Here is a 26,402-nt window from a genome sequence, read left to right as displayed (position 1 = left end):
TACCTAGAATAAAATATGTTTCACCAAGGAGGTGAAATAATTGTACACTGAAAAAGCCATGAAACATTTCAAGAACTTAAAGATGATCAGAACAAACAAAGACAGCCTATGTTCATGGACTGGAAGACTTACTATTAAGAGGGTAATACTCTCCTAACTGATCTATAGGCGCAATGCAATCTCTATCAAAATTCTCTACACAGCTTCCAGGTGCCTTCTCAAATTGATAAGCTGATCTTAAAATTCATATGGCATTGCAGGGGACCCCAAGTATCAAAACAATCTTGAAAAAGAAGTACCAAGTTGGAAGTCTCACAAGTCCTCATTTCAAAACTGATTACAAAGTCAGTAACCAAAGCAGTGCAGGACCAGCATAGGACAGACACAGAGAACAGTGGGATGGGATTGAGAGTCCAGAAAGAAACCCATGCATCCGGGGTCAACTGACTTTCAACAAGGGTGTTCAGACCAGTCAGTGGAGAAAGAAGACACTTTTCAACAAATGGTGGTGGGATAAATAGACAGCCTCGTGCAAAGGAATGAAGAGGGACCTCACCTCACAGCATATACCAAAATCAATTCAAAATGGGCCAAAGAACTGCATGTAAGAGCTAAAACAGCAAAATCCCTAGAGGAAAACCTGAAGTAATCATGTAAAATAAGGTTATTTCCATGACCTTGGATTTGGGAATTGATTCTTAGAAACGACACCAAAAGTAAAATTTAAAAAAAGGTAAAAAATGTTTAAAAGATAAATTGGATTTCATCAAAATTAAAAACTTTTGTACATTGAAGAACACTATCAAGACAGTGAAAAGACAACCCACGGAATGGAGGAACATATTTGCAAATCATATCTCTAATCAGGGCCTATATCCAGAATATTATAAAGAACTCTCACAACTCAAAACCAAAATGACAAAATGACCTGATTAGAAAATGGGCAAAAGTCTAGAATAGATATGTCTCCAATAAGCACATTAAAAAGATGCTCAACCTCATTAGTCATTAGGGAAATACAAACCAAACCACAATGAGGTACCACTTTATACCCACGAGGTTGGTTAGTAAAAGAAATAAGAAAAATATTAATGACAAGTGTTGGCAAGGATGGGGAGGAATTGGGAACCCTTGTCCATTGCTGGTGGGAATGCAAAATGGTTCAGCCACTGTGGTAGACATTTGTTAAACATAAAGTCGGTTAAGCCACATGACCCAGCAATGCCATTAGACCCAAGGTAATTGAAAACAGGTGTTCTAACAAAAACTTGTCCATAGTAGTGTTATTCATAATGACAAGAAAGCAGAAAAATGCAAAGGTCAGTCACGGATGAATGGATAAACAAGAGATGGTCCACACGTACAAGAGAATATTATTCACACCCCCAGAGGAGTGAAGCACTGACACATGTTACAATGTGGCTGAGCCTTGAAAATATGATGCTCAGTGCAAGAGGCCAGACACAAAAGGCCACGTGGGAGGGGTTCTAGTGGGAGGGGTTCACTGGGAGGCGTTCATTTGTCCAGAACAGGTGAATCCATGGAGACAGAAGGCAGATCAGTTTAGTTGCCGGGGGCTGGAGGGGGAAGGAATGGGGTGGGGGGGAGGGTGACTCCTAACTGGTACAGGGTGATGAGAATGTTCTGGAACTCGATAGGGTAATGGTTACACAACATTGTGAAAATGTACCAAATGCCACTGGTTTGTACCCTTTTACATAATTAAAATGGTGCATTTTTATGTTCTGTGAAATTTACCTCAATGAAAACTATATAATTAAAAAAACTTTAGTCTCACTTGCAATTTGAATGAATCTTTTTACTCACATGCCTGGTTTTGTAACACTGTGCACCGGTCACTTGGAAAATATTGGTTCACCAAGTTTGCAGATCTTCCAAATACTGACACATTTCATCATACAATATCGAAAACATCCAGTCATTTCAGCAAGATACCAGTTTTCCAAAATTAAATTTTTTTTTGTAGAATATATTGGCAATAAAATCTGTCAGTTGTTTCCCTGGATGTGTCAGGCTCACAGCTGTTCATTTTTGAGAAAATGCGGGCCAGATCTCCAGGTCTGAATAATCATAATTTGTCTGTCATCCTTTCAAGGAAAAATAGCACTTCATGCATTCATAGACTGCAGCCTGCCAGGCTCCTCTGTCCATGGGGATTCTCCAGGCAAGAATGCTGGAGTGGGTTGCCATGTGCTACTCCAGGAGATCTTCCCAACCTGGGGACTGAACGCAGGTCTCCTGCACTGAAGTCAGGTTCTTTACTGGGTGAGCCAGCAGAGCTACTCGCTAGCTGTGGTTCCAGGGCTTCTCACTGCAGTGGCTTCTCTTATTGCAGAGCACAGGCTCTAAGGTGCACGGGCTTCAGCAGTTTCGACTTGTGGGCTCTAGAGTACAGGCTCAGTAAGTAGTTGTGGCACACAGGCATGTGGGATCTTCCCAGATCAGGGATCGAATCTGTGTCCCCTGCATTGGCAGGTGGATTCTTAACCACTGGAGCATCAGGGAAGCCCATGAAAACAATTTAGATCTCATGGAGTACCTGAGAGGGTGCCAGACATATGTAAGACTGACTGCCAAAAGGCGTGGAGTTCTGAGTATTGTGGAAAAGAATACAAATGAACATTTGCTGTGTAAGGCCATCCTCAAACCCCCCTAGCTAGTAAACAGGGTCTGAACAAGCCCACTGATATTATACATTAAATTAACTTGACTCACAGTGGAACCTCCCAAGGTGTTCACTGCATTTTAAAATTAAGACATCGGGGACACTTCTGAAGGTCGTGAAGTTCAGGAAAACATCCCTAGTTCCTCAAGTTCCGATGGAGAGGTTGGTGACCTGGAGTTAGGACAGAAGGCACAGCGCAGTGCATCCAGCAGAGGGCGCTCCGGCGCCGCCTCCCAGCAGCGCCCAACCAGCCAGCATCCTTGGAAAAGGAGCCTCTCACACTGGATCTTGAAGTCGGGGCGGGGAGTCGGGGTGCAGGGGTTAGTGGGGGAGGGTGGGGGGGTGAGTGGGAAGGGAGGCTTGCTTACAGACCTGACCCAGGGATTCTCACTGCACAAGTACAAAAGGCTTGCTCAGTCCTCTCAGGGGCTGGAAAAATTAGTGTTTAAAGTGGAAATTAATTTTATACTCCACTGGAGTTTAATTCTTATTATTAAAATTTTTTTTATCAAAGTGGTACCTGCACATGTCCAACATGTAAGGAAGAGCCAAGGATGGACGTAGAGGTGGCCCATTCCCACCCCAGGGCTAGGCAGCTGCTGCTGCTAAGTCGCTTCAGTCGTGTCCGACTCTGTGTGACCCCATAGACGGCAGCCCACCAGGCTCCCCCGTCCCTGGGATTCTCCAGGCAAGAACACTGGAGTGGGTTGCCATTTCCTTCTCCAATGCATGAAAGTGAAAAGTGAAAGTGAAGTCCCTCAGTCGTATCCGACTAGGCAGCTTTCCCTAAAATCATTTCTGTTTTCTGAACTTTTTGAGGATTCCTTTACATCTTGGTATTATGTATAACATGGATGCGTGTTATACATACATATATTATATATGTTATACATATATATTATATGTATATTATGTATGTGTATATAATATTATGTATGTGTATATAATATTATGTATATTATGTATATAATATACATATATAACATATGTATACATGTTATACATATATATATACACACATACATATTTCTTGACTTACCAGGAGTTTCATCTTTATTTCTTTTAAGATTTTTTTCTTTTGATGTGGACCTTTTTGTTTTTTTAAAGTCTTTATTGAATTTGCTACAATATTGCTTCTGTTTCATGCTTTGTCTTTTTGGCCGAAAGGCATGTGGACTCTTAGCTCCCCAACCAGGGGTTGAACCTGCACCCCCACATTGGAAGGCAAAGTGTAAGCCACTGGACCACCAGGGAAGTCCTCCATCTTTATCTTTGATTGGGCGCAGTGCAGCCCTTATTCCTTTTCCTTGGCAATTTAATCTCACTGGCTTCCACTGCGAGAATTATTAGCAGAACGCTGCGGAAAAGGGTACACACATATTATGCTTTAGGGGCTCTGGAGAAAGGTGGGGAGACAATGCTTAAGGACTTATGATCAAAGATACAGTGTCTCAAGAACTTAAGTAATACCAGAGCGCAGATAAGTTTTCAGTTCAGTTCAGTTCAGTCGCTTAGTCATGTCCAACTCTTTGTGACCCCATGAACCGCAGCACGGCATGCCTCCCTGTCCATCACCAACTCCCGGAGTTCACCCAAACCCATGTCCATCGAGTCGGTGATGCCATCCAACCATCTCACCCTCTGTTGTCCCCCTCTCCAAGTATCACCCAGGTGGCTCAGTGGTAAAGAATCCACCTGCCAATGCAGGAGACGCAGGCTCGATCCCCAGGCCAGGAAGATCCCTGGAGAAGGAAATGGCAAGCCACTCCAGTATGCTTGCCTGCAGAATCCCATGGACAGAGGAGCCTGGATGGCTACAATCCATGGGGTGGCAGAGTCAAACATGACTGAGCACCTGAGCATACACGCACACGTATATTGAAATTTAGTCTAGCATTTTAAAAATTTTAAAGAAAATTTAAAAATTCATTTCCTGTTTAATCCTGGGAAGATTTTGCCTGACATAAGGACTAGATTCATGTCTTCTAAGAGAGGGTGAAAGTTACTTCTCCTTTGAGTTCATTAGCGTCCGCCCAAATGGTCATTCCATCCATAACACAGTAATCTCATTAAAATGACTTGACAGACCAAGATCACCCCTGCAAAGGGCCAGCAATAACCAGTATCAAAGCAAACTTGTATCTCAAGCCTGGATCTAGCCGTGCCTTGTGGCATGTGGGATCTCAGTTCCCTGACCAGAGATGGAACCCAGACCCCCTGCATTGGGAGTGCAGAGTCTTAGCCACTGGACCCCCAGGGAAGTCTAAGTAGTCATTTTTAAAGGATAACAAACATGTTTAGCTCTTCTTGTAGTTCCTAGAACTTAAAATATTATAGTTCTACTTCTTAATTCATTGATTAAACTTTAAAAAAAAAAGATGTTTAGTTTGGAAATAACTCCAGACTTACAAAAAGGTGCAAAAAGAGCACAAAGCTTTCCTATAGGCCCTTCAGCCAGCCTCCCCAAATGGTCATTGACCTCATTGACCCAATGACCTCCCCAAGACCTGGAAACCAGCCCCCATTCAACACCATTAACCAATCAGAAGTCCCATCTGTGGACCAGGAGCCAATCAGGGGTCACACACTGTGGGTATTTGCATACGAAGCCATGAAAGAAAACAAGAACACAAGGAAAAGATGAAGGAAATTAAAAAGAGGCTTTTATTGAGTGGTGACCCATGTATCCCTTGACATGATGAATGGGTTTGTGTCACTCTAAACAGGATGATGACTTCTCTGGAAAATTAACTGAGACTTTTTAGAATAAGTTCCAGTTTCCAGTAGCACTCTTTAATTTTGTCACTTAAAGCAGAACAGAGACAAAAATTTCAGGTAGATCTTTCAAAGGGACACTGCTACCCGCTTTGCAAAGAAATGTGCAAAACCAAATTCAAAAGTGATGACATCGTTAGATGTTTGTCAAAACCCATGGAACGTACAACACAAAGAAGGAGCCCTAACGTCAGCCAGGGGCTTTAGTTAGTAACAATAAGGTGTCACTATTGGCTCAGTGGCTGTAACAAATGCACCAAGCTTAGGTAAGATGTTAATAATAAGGAGAACTCTTGGGTCCATGGGGTGGGGAATTATGGGAATTCTCTGGTTTAGGTTCAATTTTGAGCATTACTTTGCTAGTGTGTGAGATGAGTGCAATACTGCGGTAGTTTGAACATTCTTTGGCATTGCCTTTCTTTGGGATTGGAATGAAAACTGACCTTTTCTAGTCCTGTGGTCACTGCTGAGTTTTCCAGATTTGCTGGCATATTGAGTGCAGCACTTTCACAGCATCTTTTTTAAGGATTTGAAATAGCTCAGCTGGAATTCCATCACCTCCACTAGCTTTGTTCATAGTGCTGCTTCTTAAGGCCCACGTGATTCTCATTCCAGGATGTCTGGCTCTAGGTGAATGACCACACCATCGTGGTTATCTGGGTCATGAAGATCTTTTTTGTGTAGTTCTTCTGTGTATTCTTGCCACCTCTTAATATCTTCTGTTTCTGTTAGATCCATACCATTTCTGTTCTTTATGATGCTCATCTTTGCACGAAATGTTCCCTTAGTATCTCTGATTTTCTTGAAGAGATCTCTAGTCTTTCCCATTCTGTTGTTTTCCTCTGTTTCTTTGCATTGATCACTGAGGAAGGCTTTCTTATCTTTCCTTGCTATTCTCTGGAAATCTGCACTCAAATGGGTATATCTTTCCTTTTCTCCATTGCCTTTAGCTTCTCTTCTTTTCACAGCTATTTGTAAGGCTTCCTCAGACAACCATTTTGCTAGCAAAGTAATGCTCAAAATTCTCCAAGCCAGGCTTCAACAGTACGTGAACCCTGAACTTCAAGATATTCAAGCTGGATTTAGAAAAGGTAGAGGAACCAGAGATCAAATTGTCAACATCTGCTGGATCATTGAAAAAGCAAGAGAGTTCCAGAAAAACATCTACTTTTGCTTTGTTGATTACGCCAAAGCCTTTGACTGTATGGATCACAACGAACTGTGTAAAATTCTTAAAGAGATGGGAATACCAGACCATCTGACCTGCCTCCTGTTGCAGGTCAAGAAGCAACAGTTAGAACTGGACATGGAACAACAGACTGGTTCCAAATTGGGAAAGGAGTACGTCAAGGCTGTATATTGTCACCCTGCTTATTTAACTTCTATGCAGAGTACATCATGAGAAATGCTGGGCTGGATGAAGCACAAGCCAGAATCAAGATTGCTGGGAGAAATATCAATAACCTCAGATACGCAGATGACACTAGCCTTATGGCAGAAAGTGAAGAGGAACTAAAGAGCCTCTTGATGAAAGTGAAAGAAGAGAATGAAAAAGTTGGCTTAAAACTCAACATTAAGAAAACTAAGATCATGGCCTCTGGTCCCATCACTTCATAGCAAATAGATGCAGAAACGATTGAAACAGTGAGATTTTATTTTGGGGGGGCTCTAAAATCACTGAAGATGGTGACTGCAGCCATGAAATTAAGACGCTTGCTCCTTGGAAGAAAAGCTATGACCAACCTAGATAGCATGTTAAAAAGCAGAGACATTACTTTGCCAACAAAGGTCCATCTAGTCAAAGCTATAGTTTTTCCAGTAGTTATGTATGGACGTTGAGAGTTGGACTGTAAAGAAAGCTGAGCACCAAAGAATTGATGCTTTTGAACCATGGTGTTGGAGAAGACTCTTGAGAGTCCCTTGGACAGCAAGGAGATCCAACCAGTTCATCCTAAAGGAAATCAGTCCTGAATATTCTTTGGAAAGACTGATGCTGAAGCTGAAACTCTCATACTTTGGCCACCTGATGCTAAGAACCGACTCATTGGAAAAGACCTTGATACTTGGAAAGATTGAAGGCGGGAAGAGAAGGGGACGACAGAGGATAAGACGGTTGGATGGTATCACCAACACAATGGACGTGAGTTTGAGTAGGGTCTAGGAGTTGGTGATGGACAGGGAAGCCTGGGCTGCTGCATTCCATGGGGTCACAAAGAGTTGGATACGACTGAGCGACTGAACTGAACTGAGGCTCAATTTTTCTATAAACCTAAAATTTCTCTAAAAAAGTCTCCTAAACAGATAAAAAGTGATGATGAATTACTTATTTATTCATTCATGTATTGTTTTGGTTGGTTGCACGATCTTAGTTCCTTGACCAGGGATTGAACCCACTTCACTTGCAGTGGAAGCACTGAGTCTTAACTGCTGGACTGCCAGGGAAGTCTGATGACGAATATTTTAGAGAAAAAAATGGATGTGCTTTTGCTGGCAAAATGTTTCCTGTGGCATTTGGACAAAGGTCTGTCCAGGGGGCAAGGTAGCCTCTAGCAAAAGCCCAGTAGGCATGTGAGCTTGCCGTCAAGATATGCTGATCTTCCCTGAAAACACAGGCTACAGATAAGAGCTGTTTTGCAGCTGATGATCCATTGTGAGCTGTGAGGCCACGTGGATGGTGCACCAGCCCCGTGGGCCACCAGGAAGGGTGCCATGAGAATGGAGAGGCCCGCGTGGGAAGCCAGGCCAGACACAGGAGGCATTGACAGGCTCTCCATCAGTCTTACTGAGCGTAGACGGAAGCTAGTCCCTTACAGATACATCTACTTGCAGTGACCATGTGACGGTCTTCTCGGAGAGCTGGACAGAGGATGTGAGATTTGGCTCCTCTATACCCACGAGTGCAGGTGGTCAGAGCCAGGATGTTTGCTGGGGTCCTGAAAGCAGGAGCTGAGTCTCTGGTGACTCAGACAAGAAACTCCTCGATTTCTAGTGGCACGTCTCAGAGATGTCTGCTGTAGCCTGCACACTGCAGAGCTTGAATCTGTCATCCCAAGGCCCCAGATACCGCAACTAAAATATATATATTCTTTTTCATATTCTTTTCCATTCGGGTTTATCAAAGGATATTGAATATAGTTCCCTGTGCTGTACAGTAGGACATTGTTGTTTATCTATTTTGTGTATAGTAGTTTATATCTGCTAATCTTTGGAAGGAATGATGCTAAAGCTGAAACTCTAGTACTTTGGCCACTTCATGTGAAGAGTTGACTCATTGGAAAAGATTCTGATGCTGAGAGGGGACGACAGAGGATGAGATGGCTGGATGGCATCACTGACTCGATGGACGTGAGTCTGAGTGAACTCCGGGAGTTGGTGATGGACAGGGAGGCCTGGCGTGCTGTGATTCATGAGGTCACAAAGAGTCAGACACGACTGAGCGACTGAACTGAACTGAACTGAATCCCAGACTCCTAATTTATCCCTCCCCTACCCACTTTCCCCTTTGGTAACCATAACTTTGTTTTCTGTGTCTGTGAATCTGTTTTGTAAATAAATTCATTTGTAACATATTTTAGATTCTACATATTGTTGTTGTTCAGTCGCTAAGTTGTGTCCAGCTCTTTTTGTGACCCCATGGACTGCAGCCTGCCAGGCTTCTCTGTCCTTCACTGTCTCTCCGAGTTTGCTCGAACTCATGTCCATTGAGTTGATGATGTCATCCAACCATTTCATCCTCTGTTGCCCCTTTCCCCTCCTGCCCTCAATCTTTCCCTGAAGAAAAATCTTTCTCCTGCTCTCAATCAGGGTCTTTTCCAATGAGCTGACTCTTTGAACCACGTGGCCAAAGGATTGGAGCCTCAGCTTCAGCATCAGTCCTTCCAATGAATATTCAGGGTTGATTTCCTTTAGGATTGACTGGTTTGATCTCCTTGCAGCAAGGGACTCTCGAGAGTCTTCTCTGGCACCACAATTCAAAAGCATCAATTCTTCAGTGCTCAGCTTTCTTTATGGTCCAACTCTCACATCCATACATGACTACTGGGAAAACTGTAGCTTTGACTAGACTGACCTTTGTTGGCAAAGTAATGCTTTTTAATACACTGTCTAGGTTTGTCACAGTTTTCCTTCCAAGGAGCAAGAATCTTGTAATTTCATGGCTATAGTCACTGCCCGCAGTGATTTTGGAGCTCAAGAAAATAAAATCGGTCCTGGAAGAGCAGGGTAGGTGGATTTCCAATCAGTTAAAAAACTTGAACCCCAGATATCAGACCACAGTGACTGGGCAGCCCAGGGTCTGAGCTGCCTTTGTTTGTGGTGAGGTGGTGTGGACCACAGAGAACATCATGACTATGATTGCAGTTGGTCTGTGACCTGTGACCCTAGTTTATTCACTAGTATGAGTCGATGCAGTTTGCTGATGTGGAGGCATCGTGTCTGTGAGGAACACTCCCGACTGACAGCAGCTCCATGCTCAGGTCTGCCAGCCAGTCCCCTGAGGGTGTGCTGAGGGCCCTGCAGGGGGCAGGTGGGGAGGCACAGGTTGCTGGTGCCCCGGGATGGCGAGGTGGGCGGTGCCCACAGCCTGTCTCTAGGGAGCAGGTGGGGAGGCACAGGCTGGTGGTGCCCCAGGATGGCGGGGCAGGCGGCGCCCATACTCTGGACATAGAAAGGAGAGGCCAGCAAGACTTGGGGGGCCTCTGATATCGCTGTGACCCTGAAACACATCAGGATCGAGAGAACAGGGATGATGTTAGAGCATCCCCTTCTATTGAAAATTAGGCCTCCACAAAAACAGGAAGGTATTTTTTAATTGACCCATCATTTCAATAGTCTAAAGAAGAAAAAGCACATGATCGTATTGATGAAAAGAAAGCATTTGACAAAACTCACAAGAAAGCATTTGACAAAACTCAACATCCAATTATGATAAAGACTCTCAGAAAACTGGGAATAGAAGGAAACTTCCTCAATCTGAAAAAGAGCATTGTGAAAACCCTACAGGTAACATCACTTAGGGATGAAAGACTGAAGCTTTTCCCTGAGGGATATCCACTCTCACTACTCATATGTAACATCGTACAAGATGTCCTGGGCTTCCCAGATGGCGATAGTGGTAAAGAACCCACCTGCCAATGCAGGAGACATAAGAGACATGGGTTCAATACCTGGGTCGGGAAGATCCCCGGAGGAGGGCACGGCAACCCATTCCAGTATTCTTGCCTGGAGAATCCCATGGACAGAGGAGCCTGGTGGGCTACAGCCCATAGGATCGCAAAGAGTCAGACATGACTGAAGTGAATTAGCATGCACAGGATGTTCTAGCCAGTGCAGTAAGGCAAGAAAAAGAAATAAAAGTCATCCAGATTGGAAAGGGGGAAATAAAACTGTTTCTATTCGCAGACCACAAAAAACTCTGAGAACTAAAAAGTGAGTTTGGTAAAGTCTCAGGAGGCAAAGTCAAGAGCCAGAAATCAACTATATTTTCATACATTAGCAATGAAGAGTTGGAAATTAAAAATCAATACCACTTACAATAGCTCCAAACCCAAAAGATACTTAAAGATGTCAATTCTCTCCAAACTGATACAGAGCTTTAAGGCTATTTAATCAAAATCTCACTAGGAATTTTTTGTAAATATAGATAAACTGATCTAAAATTTATATAGAACTTGTAAGAGAATAGAAAACACTTTAAAGACTGGTAAAGAATATTTGCATATCACAAATCTGGCAGGGGACTTGAATCCAGAATATACAAACAATTCTCAAAATTAACAGTAAGAACACAGACAACACAGTTAAAATAATAACAATAAACTTCAACTGACACATCCCCAGAGAATATATATATATGAGAGGCAAAGCCCATGAATGGGTTCTCACCATCACTAGCGATTACGAAAATGCAAATTACAACACTGATGAAAATGGCTAAAACCAAAGATGCTGACGACACCTGAGAACGGAAGAGGCTGGCGACAAGGTGGACGAGAGGAGCTCACACTTGGCTGGGGGAGGAACTCACACTACGCAGGAAAACATGGGTGGTTTTGGATAAAGTTAAACATGTACTTACCATAGGAGCAAGCAATCCCACTTGTAGGCATTGATTAACCCCAGAGAAAGCAAAACATGTGTCTACACATGTGCGTACTTCTAGCTGTTTTATTCAATATCATGAAAAACTGGAAAAACCCAGGCGGCCCTCGGCTGGTGAAAGGATGAATGAACTTTTGGGTAAAGGAAGATGACTGAGGAACAGGAAGGAGCCAGTGACTCACACGACAACTGGATGGGATCTCCAGGATCCACACTGGGGGAAAGAAGCTGGCCACACAGGGGATCTTGGGGGTGATCCCCCCCGACCAAAACAAACTGCGGTGACGGAGGACAGACCCACGCATGATAGGGCTCGTGGGTGAGAGGAGGGTGTCACTACTAAGAAATACCCAGGGAGTTCTGGGGGCAACGCCACCGTGCTGTATTCTGAGGTAGGGACAGGCACCCGAGTCTGTGTGTGCATCAGAACTTGTCTCTCTATGCACCCAAGCGGTTCACTCTATTCTGTGCTAATTTTAAAAATTAGAGTAAGTATGGGACATAGGGTTTTCAAAGCAGATATATTTCCAAAGCAGATGAGCCACGGTTTGGGGCAGAGGCAAGGGGTGCCCATATAGCTCTGCTTTGGTTCAGCCCAGTTCCGCAGGGAAGTGCCGATCTCCACCTCCTAGAGGCTGACGATGATGACCGTGGTCATGGTGGAACACCAGCAGCAGTAGCGTCCGCCAGCACGCAACAGCACTCCCAGCAGCTGCCTGGCTATCCACTCTCTGTCTTTACCGAGGACTCCAGGTTCACAGAGGGGGCACCTGTCTTAGGCTGGTGGGGCCCAACGCCCGTGGTCGCAGCTGCCTTCTACTCACCATCCTGCTGCTGTTGGGGGTTTAACCTGCCCCCTCCAGAGCCCGGGAGGTACATACCGTAGCCGGCGACGAGCGGGACGTGTGGGCCAGGGTGTGCCTGGTGCCGTCCATCCCCCCGTGGATAAGGTAGGCTCCTGCGCTGGAGACGATGGGGCTGCCCCCGACGTCCATGGTGATGCCCACCATGCTGTGGGAGGGGACTGCGGGCGGGGAGGAGCCTGCCACGGTCACCTGGGCGCCGCCTGGGGCCTCAAAGTAGGAGGCGGCGCTGCTGGGGGCGTACATCTGAGGCTCGGGGTTGTAGGCGTAGGCCGTCCGCCTGGTGGAGAGAGAAAAGGCGTCGTGTCAATGCCGGGGCCCAGGGCACCGAGTGCGTGGCTAAGTCAGCCACGGACTGTCAACACAGCCAAGTTCACAGCCAGGGTCTCAGAAAGCACGTGGAATCCTTACAAACCGCAGGTGCGAACTGCACGCGGGGGCCTCCTGGGGGCATGGGGCGGAACTGCACCCGACCCTGGTTATGGGAGGGCTACCCCGGGGTAAGATGATGTAAAGTCACCCACCGATCCACCCACACCCACACCCACACCCACCCACACCCACACCCACCCACACACACACCCACACATACACACAGAGGCTCATGGGCACAAGTGCGTGCAAGGGCTGTGAAGCTGAATACACCCGATGTCAGTGTCCTGCCGTCACAGATGCTGTCACCACTGGCGACAGGGAGCCAGATGGGAGCCTGGGGGAATGGTACAAGGGACTCTGGGCTCATTTTGCAGCTTCCTGAGAATCTAGTTCTTTCAACCCAGAAAGTCAGTTGTTTTTTTAAATGTAATTGCTTTATAAAAAGAATATCTAAAGGATTCCAAGAATTCGTCTGATGTTCCTTTAACATCTGGATCAAATCATTCACCATGTCCATTGATGTCCAGCCTGCTGCAGTGAAAGGAGGTCAGTAGGGTTTTTTCCTCAGGGGTGACTGAGGGAAGGCCCCTCTGGGGGGGTAGGGAGGTCCCTCCGATCTCTGGGGGACATCATCTCTGACCACAGTGCAGTCAAACCAGGCCACTACCACCAGAGTGCCCCCAGAGTCTGCTGGGGCCCCAGGGTTCACCCATCCTCCTCTGGGTCAGCGCTGAGCTGCAGACACTCAGGATCCCAGGAGTCACATCTCTAACCACAGCCAGGCCTCCACGCCCTCCCAGGACCCCACTGGGGAGTCGTGAAACCAGAGTCAGAAGTAGGCACAAGGATGCATGCCTAGCAGTGAGCTTCTGCTCACTCTGCCCCAAGCATCACAGAGTTCAAAAGCAGAGAGCCCTGGACGTCCTTGACAAGTAGAAGATGAAGTTCTCAAAACATCAAGATAAGCCAGAGGCTAACAGAGGCCAGATCAAGTTCTCAAAACATCAAGATAAGCCAGAGGCTAACAGAGACCATCCCCATGGAAAAGAAATGCAAAAAAGCAAAATGGCTGTCTGGGGAGGCCTTACAAATAGCTGTGAAAAAAAGAGAAGCGAAAAGCAAAGGAGAAAAGGAAAGATATAAGCATCTGAATGCAGAGATCCAAAGAATAGCAAGAAGAGATAAGAAAGCCTTCCTCAGTGATCGAGGCAAAGAAATAGAGGAAAACAACAGAATGGGAAAGACTAGAGATCTCTTGAAGAAAATCAGAGATACCAAGGGAACATTTCATGCAAAGATGGGCTCAATAAAGGACAGAAATGGTAGGGACCTAACAGAAGCAGAAGATATTAAGTAGAGGTGGCAAGAATACACAGAAGAACTGTACAAAAAAGATCTTCAAGACCCAGATAATCATGATGGTGTGATCACTGACCTAGAGCCAGACATCCTGGAATGTGAAGTCAAGTGGGCCTTAGAAAGCATCACTATGAACAAAGCTAGTGGACGTGATGGAATTCCAGTTGAGCTATTTCAAATCCTGGAAGATGATACTGTGAAAGTGCTGCATTCAATATGCCAGCAAATTTGGAAAACTCAGCAGTGGCCACAGGACTGGAAAAGGTCAGTTTTTATTCCAATCCCAAAGAAAGACAATGCCAACGAATGCTCAAACTACTGCACAATTGCACTCATCTCACACCCTAGAAAAATAATGCTCAAAATTCTCCAAGCCAGGCTTCAGCAATACGTAAACCGTGAACTTCCAGTTGTTCAAGCTGGTTTTAGAAAAGGCAGAGGAACCAGAGATCAAATTGCCAACATCCGCTGGATCATTGAAAAAGCAAGAGAATTCCAGAAAAACATCTATTTCTGCTTTATTGACTATGCCAAAGCCTTTGACTGTGTGGATCACAATAAACTGTGGAAAATTCTTCAAGAGATGGGAATACCAGACCACCTGACCTGCCTCTTGAGAAATTTGTATGCCGGTCAGGAAGCAACAGTTAGAACTGGACATGGAACAACAGACTGGTTCCAAATAGGAAAAGGAATACTGGCTGAATATCAAGGCTGTATATTGTCACCCTGCTTATTTAACTTATATGCAGAGTACATCATGAGAAATGCTGGGCTGGAAGAAGCACAAGCTGGAATCAAGATTTCTGGGAGAAATATCAATAACCTCAGATATGCAGATGACACCACCCTTATGGCAGAAAGTGAAGAGGAACTGAAAAGCCTCTTGATGAAAGTGAAAGAGGAGAGTGAAAAAGTTGGCTTAAAACTCAACATTCAGAAAACGAAGATCATGGCATCTGGTCCCATCATTTCATGGGAAATAGATGGGGAAACAGTGGAAACAGTGTCAGACTTTATTTTTTTGGGCTCCAAAATCACTGCAGATGGTGACTGCAGCCATGAAATTAAAAGACGCTTACTCCTTGGAAGGAAAGTTATGACCAACCTAGATAGCATATTCAAAAGCAGAGACATTACTTTGCCAACAAAGGTCCGTCTAGTCAAGGCTATGGTTTTTCCAATGGTCATGTATGGTTGTGAGAGTTGGACTGTGAAGAAAGCTGAGTGCCGAAGAATTGATGCTTTTGAACTGTGGTGTTGGAGAAGACTCTTGAGAGTCCCTTGGAGTGCAAGGAGATCCAACCAGTTCATTCTGAAGGAGATCAGCCCTGGGATTTCTTTGGAAGGAATGTGATGCTAAAGCTGAAACCTCCAGTACTTTGGCCACCTCATGCAAAGAGTTGACTCATTGGAAAAGACTCTGATGCTGGGAGGGATTGGGGGCAGGAGGAGAAGGGGATGACAGAGGATGAGATGGCTGGATGGCATCACTGACTCGATGGACGTGAGTCTCAGTGAACTCCGGGAGTTGGTGATGGACAGGGAGGCCTGGCGTGCTATATAATCCATGGGGTCTCAAGGAGTCGGACACAACTGAGCGACTGAAATGAACTGAACTGAACTGAACTGAACAGAGGCCAGAATGAAAAAGCAGAGATGGAAATGGTTTCTGGGTTTCAAAGGTGGGCTCTCCAGACTTCAAGGGTGGATTGGAGTTTCTGTTTTTTAAAACTGCCTTTCCTTGAAGTAAAACTACAAAGGCCTATGATTTCTGATATCTCCACTGGGCTGAGATGTCCTGATGGGGGTGTAATAGCTGAGTCACCCCACCAGGAGGTGAAGGGAGAAGATTGTGGGCAAACCCATCGCCAGGGGAGCACAGTAGGCATGGTGGCCAGGTTGGTTGTCTGTGAACCCCTTCCTGGGGAGGGGAGAAGGCACCCACGTACAAGGCTCCGTTGGTGAAGACGGCGTCCCCGCCCTCCACGTACTGCAGCTGGGCGGGGTACACGTGCTGCGCCGGCTGGACCTGAAACAACAGCAGACACCTGGCGTTACACGGTCCAGATCATCCAGGTGGAAATATCTCCTATTGCCTTTTGTGAACACGTAGTGCCACGTTACACTTGTCCTACCCCGGCTGGCACACCTAAAACCTAGGAGAGATGGTCACGTCGAGGCCACGTATTCCAGATTAGCCCAGACAGGGATGACGCAGCAGGTTGGGGCCCCTATTCCATGCGGAGAGGAGCCCCGCTGGAAGCCGAGATCCAGAACAGGGCGGGAGGTGGTGGTGGTGATGGTGCCTGGGGTCTACTGACCACTGGGCAGAGGGGCCGGTCTTGCTTGATGGTGGACACCAGAGATGTGGACAGAACTGGGACCTTGGAGCGTCTGATCCCGCTCCCCATTATCCCACCCTCCATTATCCCACCCCCCGGCAGGGCAGGGGCTCAAGTGGCTCACATGCTCTATCACCCCCACGCCACCCTCTTTGGTGCCCTAGTGGCTGTCCCCAGCAGCTGGGTGGGGGGAGGGGCCTTGGGAACCCCTCTGGGAGAGACTGTGAAGGTCTGAGCAGAATCAATAGGAGTGCTGGGCCTGGAGTAGGGGTTGGGGGCTGCGGGGGGAGGAGGGGTGATGGGAAGACCCCTCCCTCCTCTGTCAGTCCACAGCCTCAGCTGATGGCCCCTGGGGGATGCAGGCGCTCTGATGGAGCCCAGAGCTCTGTGTGGGGAACTTCAGGACTCTGCTATGGAGGGAGGCTTAGTGGATGCTTGATTCAAGCTCACTGGGGATGAGGAAATCAGGGGCAGGTCTCATCATGGCCTCTCTGTAGACCTTTATGCAGCGGCAGGATTGGATCGACTCCCACCTCTGAGGACACAACCCAGGGACATGTGCACACACATAACCCCTCTCGTCTGTAGGGGGTGGGTATGATGCAGAGGTCAGCGGAGAGAGAAATGGTGGACACAAGGCCAGCCCCACGGAACAGGGGAAGCTTCTGGAATCATGGAGCCATGGTCGCGCCCCTCCCTTGAGGAGCTGAGGCAAAGATGCAGGGTCCTTGCTGGGCACCCCCAGAGCCTTCGCTCCTCCTGCAGGAAACCCCAAATCACACAGCATCAGGCAAATCTCTCTAAGGAGTGAAGTCGCTCAGTCGTGTCCGACTCTTTGCGATCCCATGGACTATAGTCTACCAGGCTTCTCTGTCCATGGGATTTTCCAGGCAAGAGTACTGGAGTGGGTTGCCATTTCCTTCTCCAGGGGATCTTCCTAACCCAGGGATCGAACCCAGGTCTCCTGCATTGTAGGCAGACGCTTTACCCTTTGAGCCACCAGGGAAAGGCCAAACCTCTCTAAACACCCTGCTAATCTGAACAGAGCCCCTTGAAGGGAGAAGCGTGTCCTCTGGGGTCTCGCCATCTCCACACTATGCTCCTAGGTCCTGTTGCATGGGAGCCTGAATGAATTTGAACTCAGCATCTCACATAGAGCAGGAGTCGGCAAACTTGGGTCCTTAGGTCAAATCTGGCCCGCCTGATCTTACAAATAGTTTTATTGGCACATGGCCACACCATCCCTTCCACGAGAGTTGCATGGTTGTGCCTGAGACTGTCTGGCCTGCAAAACCAACCAACCAAACAAAAAGCACTGTGAGGCCTTTTCCAAAAAAGGTTTGCCGACCGCTGCTAAGATCACGCTGCCTGTCTGAGCTGATGATCTGGGCTGTGTTCTGGCTGCTGAGCCCACACGTTCAAGCTCTGCTCTCTAATCATTTAACTGCACAAGAGGCGCCTGTCTGAGGGTCCAGCACTTGCCTGCGGGTGGGTCGGCCTCTCCTGGAGGATCCACGTTCCTCCTATTCAGAAACCTCTGCCATCTGCCTGCGTGTCTACAGCTGCACCCCAGGCTCTACCTAGCGGTTCACTTGTGCCTGAAAGGCTGAAGATCTGAATTAATAAAGATCATCAGCTTTCTTGGCTTGTAGCAAACTATCTGCAGCAACAGATTTTTTTTTTAACGCTTCCAAAGAGAACTTCCTGGTAAGGAGCCAAACACGTCACACAAAAGGAAACAACAAAACAGGAAAGCAAGCACTGTCGTTCGGATGGGGGCTCCCAGGCATGCCGTGCCAACCATGTCCCACGTCCCCTGTGCTGTGGTTACCTGCTGTGTTACCTGCTGGACTCTGGGGAGGGAGAGTGGCTGCATCTGGGCCCCTTTGGGAGCCGAGCCCGCTGCCTGGACCAACACCCTCTACAAGGGAAGGAGAGAGGACATTTAGGCTCATCGTACGTGAGTCCTGAAAACAAATACAGGTCACAGCCGGCGTGACCGTGCCTGCTGCTGCTTAATGGAAACGTATGTGGGGGGGGCGGTAAGAAGGAGGGCACACACATGCCCCCAGCAGCTTTGTCTCCTTGGGGTCTGTAGTCATCAGGGTGACGTGGGCTGAGAACTGGGTGCCAGCCACACCGCCTCCCCCGGACAGGCTGGGTCACACCCCACCATGTCTCTCACCCTCGACCTGCCCCCGTTTAAGAAGAAAGGAAGCCCAGAGTGGTCACTGCTAGGTTGCAGTCCCAGCATCTCAGTATTGGAAGTTCTTTAACTCAGACTCAGGCCAGCCCCCCTCCCGGGCTCCATGGCTGCTCTCTGGGCCCCTGGGCCATCTTCCCAGAATGGCTTTGTGACTTTGCTGGAGAACTGGTTGAATGGACAAAGCTAGGAAAGTGGGAAGAATCAAATGCACTCCCGAGGGGAGGGAGGAATAGGAGGGATTTGTTTCTGTGGGCCTGGGGCTTCGGAAGTCATGGACTGTGATTCTGTGATTGGCCTCGTGGACCCTATGCATCACCAGGTGCAGTAATTCTGCAGGGCTTGGTCTCATGAACACCACTGCACTAAGAATTCAACACACTTAGCCCTCCGTAAACTCACCCCCAAAGACACAGAGAACACAGATGGCACACAGAGATCAACAGGATGGATGGACAAACCCCAAGTGTCCATCCACACAGGGGAACATCTCTCAGCCAGGAAAAGGAGAGAAGCCCAGCTCTCCACACAGAGTGAATGGACCCTGAGGACATGACGCTCAGTGAGAGAAGCAGGCACGGAAACACACACCATGTGTGATTCTATCTACGGGAAACGTCCAGAGCAGACTGACCCACAGGGACAGAGTGGATTCCTGGTTGCCAGGGCCTGGGGGTGAGGGATGGAGGGTCATTGCTAATGGGGAGGGGGTTTCTATTTGGGAGGATGAAGATGTCCTTGAACTAGCCAGAAGTGGAGGTTGCAAGACACTGTGAATATCTTAAACACTGCTAAATTGTTCACCTTAAAATGGCAAATCTTGTGTCAGGTGAATTTCACCTCAAATAGATAAATAAGAATTTTGTGGACTTACAGGCACACACTCCAAAGCTGAGGCATCCAATATGGAAGATAATAGCTGTGTATCTCTGTGGCCGTTGACATTTACTTTGATTTAAATGAACTGCAAATTTCAGTTTCTCTGCAGCCCTGGCTACACTGCTGGTGCTTGGAGCCTAGTTGGGCTGGTGGCAGGACACTCCCACTGTGCTGGGAAGTTCTGCTGGACGGCACGGGACTGAGAGGAGAAGTAGGAAGTGTGAATCATGGGATGGAAGGAGCAAGAAAGCCCCTTACTGGGGAGGCACTGGGTGCTCACTCTTCAGGAAGCCTGCAGGCGAGGCAGGTGCCCAAGGGGTGGGCTGCCACTGATGCTGGGCTGGGGGGCTGGACCCATCTCCAGCAGGGACGGGAGCCCTGGAGCCTCGGATGGACATGGAGCTGCAGGGCAGAATGCTGGGCCTGTAGTCGCCAGAGGCGGCCAACACCCAGACCTGGGGCACCTGAGACTGGGGCTGGCGAGAGGGACCCCAGGGAACAGGGGGTGGAGGGCCCATGCATCACATGCGGTGGGCATGGAAACAGTGAGGCCACAGCCACAAGTGATCGCGCCCTCTAGGTACCTGTGCTGGGGTGGCCACACTTCCAAGAAATAAATGCCACACGTGCCCGACTACGTGTGCTAAACTGAATAAGTGGTCTCAGTGTCTATCTACTTGCTTTTGCTGAATTATGGGTTTTATTTTTCTTTTTTGCCAGTACCAATTCTTTCTGTCCCGCTCCTAATTTTCAGATTTGAAAATCATAGATAGTGGGCCTCTGCACGTGTCCACGACTTCTGGTCTGTTCCATTGCCTTCAGTTTCACGTGGAATTATGTTTATGTCTACTTTCTGTTGTATTCCAAACTACTGCGGAAATCTAGGAGTTGGGAGAACCTTGATGAGATGAGAACTTGTGAAAATTCTCCACAAGTTTGAAAGAATATGCCACTTCTAATGCTAGATTCGATTATGAACCAATCCTAAGACTTCTCACTTCTGCGTAGAAGGCTCACTTCCAAGGTACAAGAAAACTGCCGCTAGCAGATGAGAATGAAGTCAATCAGAGTCCAAGAAGGGCTGTGGTTCTGAGTTTGGATCATTTCACCGATTCCTTGGTGGGGCCTTTCAAAACAAATGGTGAAAAAGCCAGATAACATGGGAAGAGGGAGGAACGTGAGGTGCATTTCAACAGCAGCAGCCGTGGAGCTGAGAAGTCAATTCAGAAGAATAGAGATGCCAGGCTCTGCAGATTTAAATGTTTTCCGAAACCGTGGTGGATGTGTCCACCCTGGCTGCACTGGTTTTTCCAGGGCTGCCTAAGCAACAGGCGGGCTGATCTGTTACCTGCGGGGAGGCTGTCACTGGCTGGGCCACGGGCGCCTGGGCAGCCGCCGACGAACACAAAGCCACGGAAGCCGGGGAATCCGATCCACTCTCTGAGTTCTGCATGCTCAGGTCTAAAGAGAGGTGGAGAGAGAGTGAGGGCAGGGCAGAGAGAGAGTGATGGGGGCAGGGCTGCCATCGCAAAGCCTGGAGAGGCGATGGACAAGGTAGTGAGCGAGTGGCAACGACCAGGTTCAAATGCGAGGATCCTGGCCAGACGAGGTAAGTAAGAGGCAGGGGGAGAAAGGCTTTTCAATCATTTCATAAGAAGAGAGAAGGGAGGCGCAGGAGGTATTTTTTCCAACAGAAACCTGAAAAATAGCCCAGCAGGAATTCCTGAAGGACAGGTGTGGGACAATGGCACCAATCTCATCAAGCTTGACTATTTTCAAGGGTTTATGCAATTTTTAAACCATTTATGGAGAAAATTAAAAGCGCTTGTTGGATGTTTGCCATCTGGGGAGCTACCACACCCCACTATAAGCGCATCTCTTAGGGCAGGGTGTCCTCTTGGCACCGTGGCCAGCGAGCAGGTGTCAGCGAGCAGGCCAGTGAGCAGGAGGCCTGTGGGACCTCCTGGGCCAGGTGTGGGTGGAACAGCACCCCTGCGCCCCCAGTCATCACAATCACAGATGTCCCCGGATGCCAATCTGTCCCTTTGGGGGCGGATTCAATACCAGCGAGAAAAAAGGTGACGGCAGAGGAAAGAATTGGCACCTTCCTTTGGGCTGGAGAAAAATCCTCAGGCATTTCAGCAATAAGAAAAGGTGCATTTTGTTCCTCTGCCCATGAGAAAGTGTAAGAGTATTGATATATTTCTCTGCAGCCAGGTGCAGACATCTCTCAAATGGGTCGTTTAAAAATTCTCTACCAAAAAATTCATGTAACCGCAGCACAAAGTGGCAGATGAGATTCACTCCAGGAAAATGCTGAAAGGCAAACTCTCTACATTAAAAAAAATTTTTTTTGGCCACGCAGCAGGACATGCGGGATCTTGACTCCCCAACCAGGGATTGAACCCATGCGTCCTGCAGTGGAAGCGTGGAGTCTCAACCACTGGACTGCCAGGGAAATTCCTCTCTTTACTTTTTAACAAACACTAGCTACCTTCAAGCTTCAAGAAGCAGATCAGCAACTGCAGACAGGGGAGATGGCTTTGTGGCCGCACACAGCTGTCTCATCTCTGTTTTGTCCCCTACTGGCCACGGCTCTAAGCATGTCCTCCCACGAGTCTGGGCTCCCAACTCCCGGGGAGACCTGGACAGCATAGCACACACCACAGTGCCCAGGACATGCTGCCAGAAACTCTGTGTTTCTCTGTAGCCCCAAGAGTCTCACCTCCAATAATAAGTAGATATTTTAAAGCCTTTTTAAAAAATTCAAAGAAAAACTGATAATAGATTGAAACAATTTGCCTAAGGGAAGCAGAAATGAGTGCATGTGTGTTTGTTTGGATCTGAGAGTGCTGGCTAAATTCCATCTTCATTGACTATCCCAGGTCCCTCCCACCCACCCCCAGTGCCTTTGGTACCACAGGAACCATTTGATGGACTGTGGCCGTGCCTTGGCAATTTTCTATTTCCTGTGACCTTGACTCAGTTCTCACCACCAGAGGTCCCCAGATCCATACAATGACTGCTGCTTCATGTGCTCTTTGCCTCTTTTGGAGGAGGAAGAGGAGAAGGGAGGGAGAGGGATGGAGAGGGAGGAGGAAGAGGAGGGAGAGGAGGAGACTGTGAATTTCCAATCTGTATTTGCTGGGTCTCCAGCTTTCTCTCCTTCCTGACGAAACTCACTTTTGGAATTATTCTACTGGAATGTGCCTAACTTGTGGTCTTATATTCACGGTTTTCTCTGACCGTTTAGCCAGTCAGCTACCCACTCTGTACTATTGTGTCCCCATCTGAAGCCAGGAAGCGGGTAACTTCAGTAGCATTAGGGGGAAAGTGATGCAAGCTCTCCAGGAAATGAATCCACGAGTGAGAAAGTGAGGAGGCTGACTTCACTGAGACCAGTTCCTTGGTCCATAGTTGAGTCTTACGGAGACAAAGAGAGGCTGTGAGTGAGTGGGATAGATGGCGGGCCCATGCTCTGCTTACTGTGGCCAGAATGCACTTTCCAGAATGTGAGTTAGTCTAACACACTCCTGACCAGGATGCACTATCTGTCTCACACTGTATGGCATTTAGTGAAAAAGTTGGCTTAAAACTCAACATTCAAAAAACTAAGATCATGGCACCTGGTCTCATCACTTCATGGCAAATAGATGGGGAAACAATGGAAACAGGGACAGACTTTATTTTCTTGGGCTCCAAAATCACTGCAGGTGGTGACTGTAGCTATGGAATTAAAAGACGCTTACTCCTTGGAAGAAAAGCTATGATAAACTTAGATGGTGTATTAAAAAGCAGAGACATCACTTTGCTGACAAAGGTCTGAATAGTCAAAGCTATGGTTTTTCCAGTAGTCATGTATGGATTTGAGAGTTGGACCATAAAGAAGGCTGAGAGCCAAAGAATTGATGATTTTGAACTGTGGTGTTGAAGACTCTTGAGAGTGCATTGGACAGCAAGGAGATCAAACCAGTCAATCCTAAAGAAAATCAATCCTGAATATTCATTGGAAGGATGGATGCTGAGGATGAAGCTCCAATACTTTGGCCACCTGATGCAAAGAGCCGACTCATGGGAAAAGACCCTGATGCTGGGAAAGATTGAAGGCAGGAGGAGAAGAGGATGACAGAGGATGAGATGGTTGGATGGCATCACTGACTCAATGGACATGAGTTTGAACAAGCTCCGGGAGATGGTGAAGAACAGGGAAGCCAGGTGTGCTGCAGTCTGTGGGGTCGCAGAGTTTGACATGACTGAGTGAACAACAGCAACAAATGTCATTCAGACCAGAGTCAGCAGACTTAAGTCCCAAGTGGGACTTACGGGCCCACCTGATCTCTGTTACAACTACTAGACTTTGCCATCATAGCATAGGAGCAACCATGGCTGACACATGAATGAATGATCTTGGCAAGTTCTGATAAAACTATTTATAGCAACAGGCGATGGGCCATGGTTGTTGGTCACTGATCCACATAACTTGGGTTTGATAAAGTGGTGTGGTTTCGGAAGACGTAGAAAAATTACACTGCCTTGATTCGAAGCCTGAGGCCCACAGGCCTTCCATCCAGCACCTTGTTCCTGAGGCCACATCTCACCAACACGACAGGACTTGGGGGGACCCCAGAGGGTGACTCAAATTGGGAGAAGGGTGAAGTCGCTGACATTTAAAGACAAACGGAAATATCAGACACTGGTTAAATGCCAACTGTGGTCTTCTTGAAGCTTGATGATGCTGCTGCATGCTCAGTCATGTCCGACTCTTTACGACCCCATGAGCTATAGCCCGCCAGGCTCCTCTGTCCATGGGATTTCCCAGGCAAGAATACTGGAGTGTGTTGGCATTTCCTTCTCCAGGGGATCTTCGTGACCCAGGGATCAAACCTGCATCTCCTGCACTGGTAGGTGGATTCTTTACCACTGTGCCAGCTATCCTGAAGTTTATGAAGCCACAAAGAAGGCTGATTCGTTGAATGCCAGAACCCTAAAATCCAGGGGTACCCCTTGAAACTCAGGATGGGCAATTGGGCACAGCTCACTTTGGGGGGGCTGTAGTGTGTTGAAGGGTGTCCCCCCAAATTCATGTCCCCCTGGAGTCTCAGGATGTGACCTGATTTGGAAACAGTGCCCCTGCAGATGTACAGAAGGGAAGCATGGAAAGGAGATCACAGGGGATGAGGGGGCCCCAAATCCAGTGATAGCGTCTTAGAAAAGGACACACAGGGAAGAAGGCCATGCAATGGTGGAGGCAGAGACGGGTGATGCGGCTACAAACCGAGGATGCCGAGGCCCTTAGAGTTGGAGGAGGCAGGGAGAAGCCTCCCCTAGAGCGATCATGGCCCTGTCGACACTCTCTGGTCTCCCGAACTGCAAGAGGATTGTTTTTTGGTTGTTTCAAGCCACCCAGCTTGTGGTACTTTGAATGGCATCCCTGGGAAACCCACACAGGGGTCTCCCTATGGTCCACCCCGTGAGGTTCTGGGGTCCTGCTTTGGTCAGGCACATTGTATCAGGCAGCTGATACACATTTAGCAAATGAATGAACACCAGTAATGCCTCAGTACTACATCTGACACTGAATGATAAAAACTTACAGATAGCATTTCAGATAGTGAGAGTCTATGATGGCAGTTTTTGAAACAGATAATGATACATGGAATTATTATTTCAAGAGACAGTACAGTTGGGAAATACAAAGAGGTTCATAGAGGTTTCAGAAAAAGTACAAACCACCTGGTTATTTCAGGGGTACCTAGGACTCTCCTGGGAAGGATAATGACTCTTTGAGACCAAATTCTCTGCTCCCTCAATTCATCCTTTGACACTGGGATCATAGACAGAATGACAGACGCCTGGTGGGTCAGTCTGGCTGCTCCTGTATATGAAGACACAACATGCCCATCTGCAGAGAGTGTGATACCCTTCCTTTCCCACCTAAGATCACCAAGGTTGTAGGTTGCACATAAGCTGATCCAGTTTCCTGCAAAAATGTTTTTTTTTTGGGTCCATTAATCAAGGGCTCTTAGCACATCAAACTTTAGGGTTTTTAAAACATGGTTTTTCAAAGGCATGCAAAAGAAACACTGGCTTTCAGTAACGGAGCAGCAAATTGGCTGGATTAAACCTTCTGCAGAAAACAATTACAAAATCTGGGCAAATTATTATTTTTTTAAAGCAACTATTTAGACACTGGAGGGTGACCAAAGCAGGGGGCACTGCCAGGGACCTGGCCCTTGGAAGACCACTGTCACAGATCAGACTGCCTGGGGACTCTGGCTTTCGCTGGGGGGTAAATCCCCTGTGCAGGAATGCTTGGGTGGCAGAAAGCAGCACCCTGGGCATCTTGAAGAGTCAAAGGAGAGAGTTCACAATGTTGGGGGGCATCTTGGAAGGCAGAGAGCCACAGAGAGGGTGAACCCCCAAATCTGACTACATAGTACACCAAAATCTTTAGCCAATTGGCTAAAAACCACACATGTGGAGGAGACATGGGGGTCTTGGAGAAAACCCGGCAGTTCAAAGATGAAAATGCCAGGAGAAGATTTCAGCTGCTACTTACTACAGGAGGGCAGTTTGAGCCCAGCCAAGTTAAAGGCCATCAGGGGGACATGGCAGAATCCAGAGATTCTGTAACATATCACTCATGGTGTCCAGGACCCAGTAAAGACCATGAGCTATGAGAAAAAATAGGAAATTGTGATTCATACCCAAGAGAAACAACAAAAGAAAAATCAATTACAACCAAACTAAGATAATCCTGCTGTTGCTGATGAAGCATATTTACTGTATGACTCCAGTGATATGACATTGTGGAAAAG

At 47.4% G+C, this 26,402-nt stretch overlaps 1 protein-coding gene across 6 annotated transcripts in view; it reads right to left on the bottom strand.

The window, feature by feature from the left end:
* The window catches only part of RFX2 (regulatory factor X2), a 92,946-nt gene that overhangs the window by 22,754 nt on the left and 43,790 nt on the right, over window positions 1-26,402 (bottom strand). For 4 of the 6 annotated variants that reach the window (NM_001102172.1, XM_024994391.2, XM_024994394.2 and 1 more), the window contains 4 exon segments: window positions 12,442-12,703; window positions 16,110-16,189; window positions 18,334-18,423; window positions 20,933-21,045. In NM_001102172.1, the coding sequence (NP_001095642.1) occupies window positions 12,442-12,703; window positions 16,110-16,189; window positions 18,334-18,423; window positions 20,933-21,037 (537 nt within the window). In that variant the 5' untranslated portion in view covers window positions 21,038-21,045. 6 annotated transcript variants of the gene reach the window in all.

Source organism: Bos taurus, chromosome 7, assembly GCF_002263795.3.
Source record: "Bos taurus isolate L1 Dominette 01449 registration number 42190680 breed Hereford chromosome 7, ARS-UCD2.0, whole genome shotgun sequence".
NCBI lineage: Eukaryota > Metazoa > Chordata > Mammalia > Artiodactyla > Bovidae > Bos > Bos taurus.
This window is presented reverse-complemented; position numbering and strand designations above follow the sequence as displayed.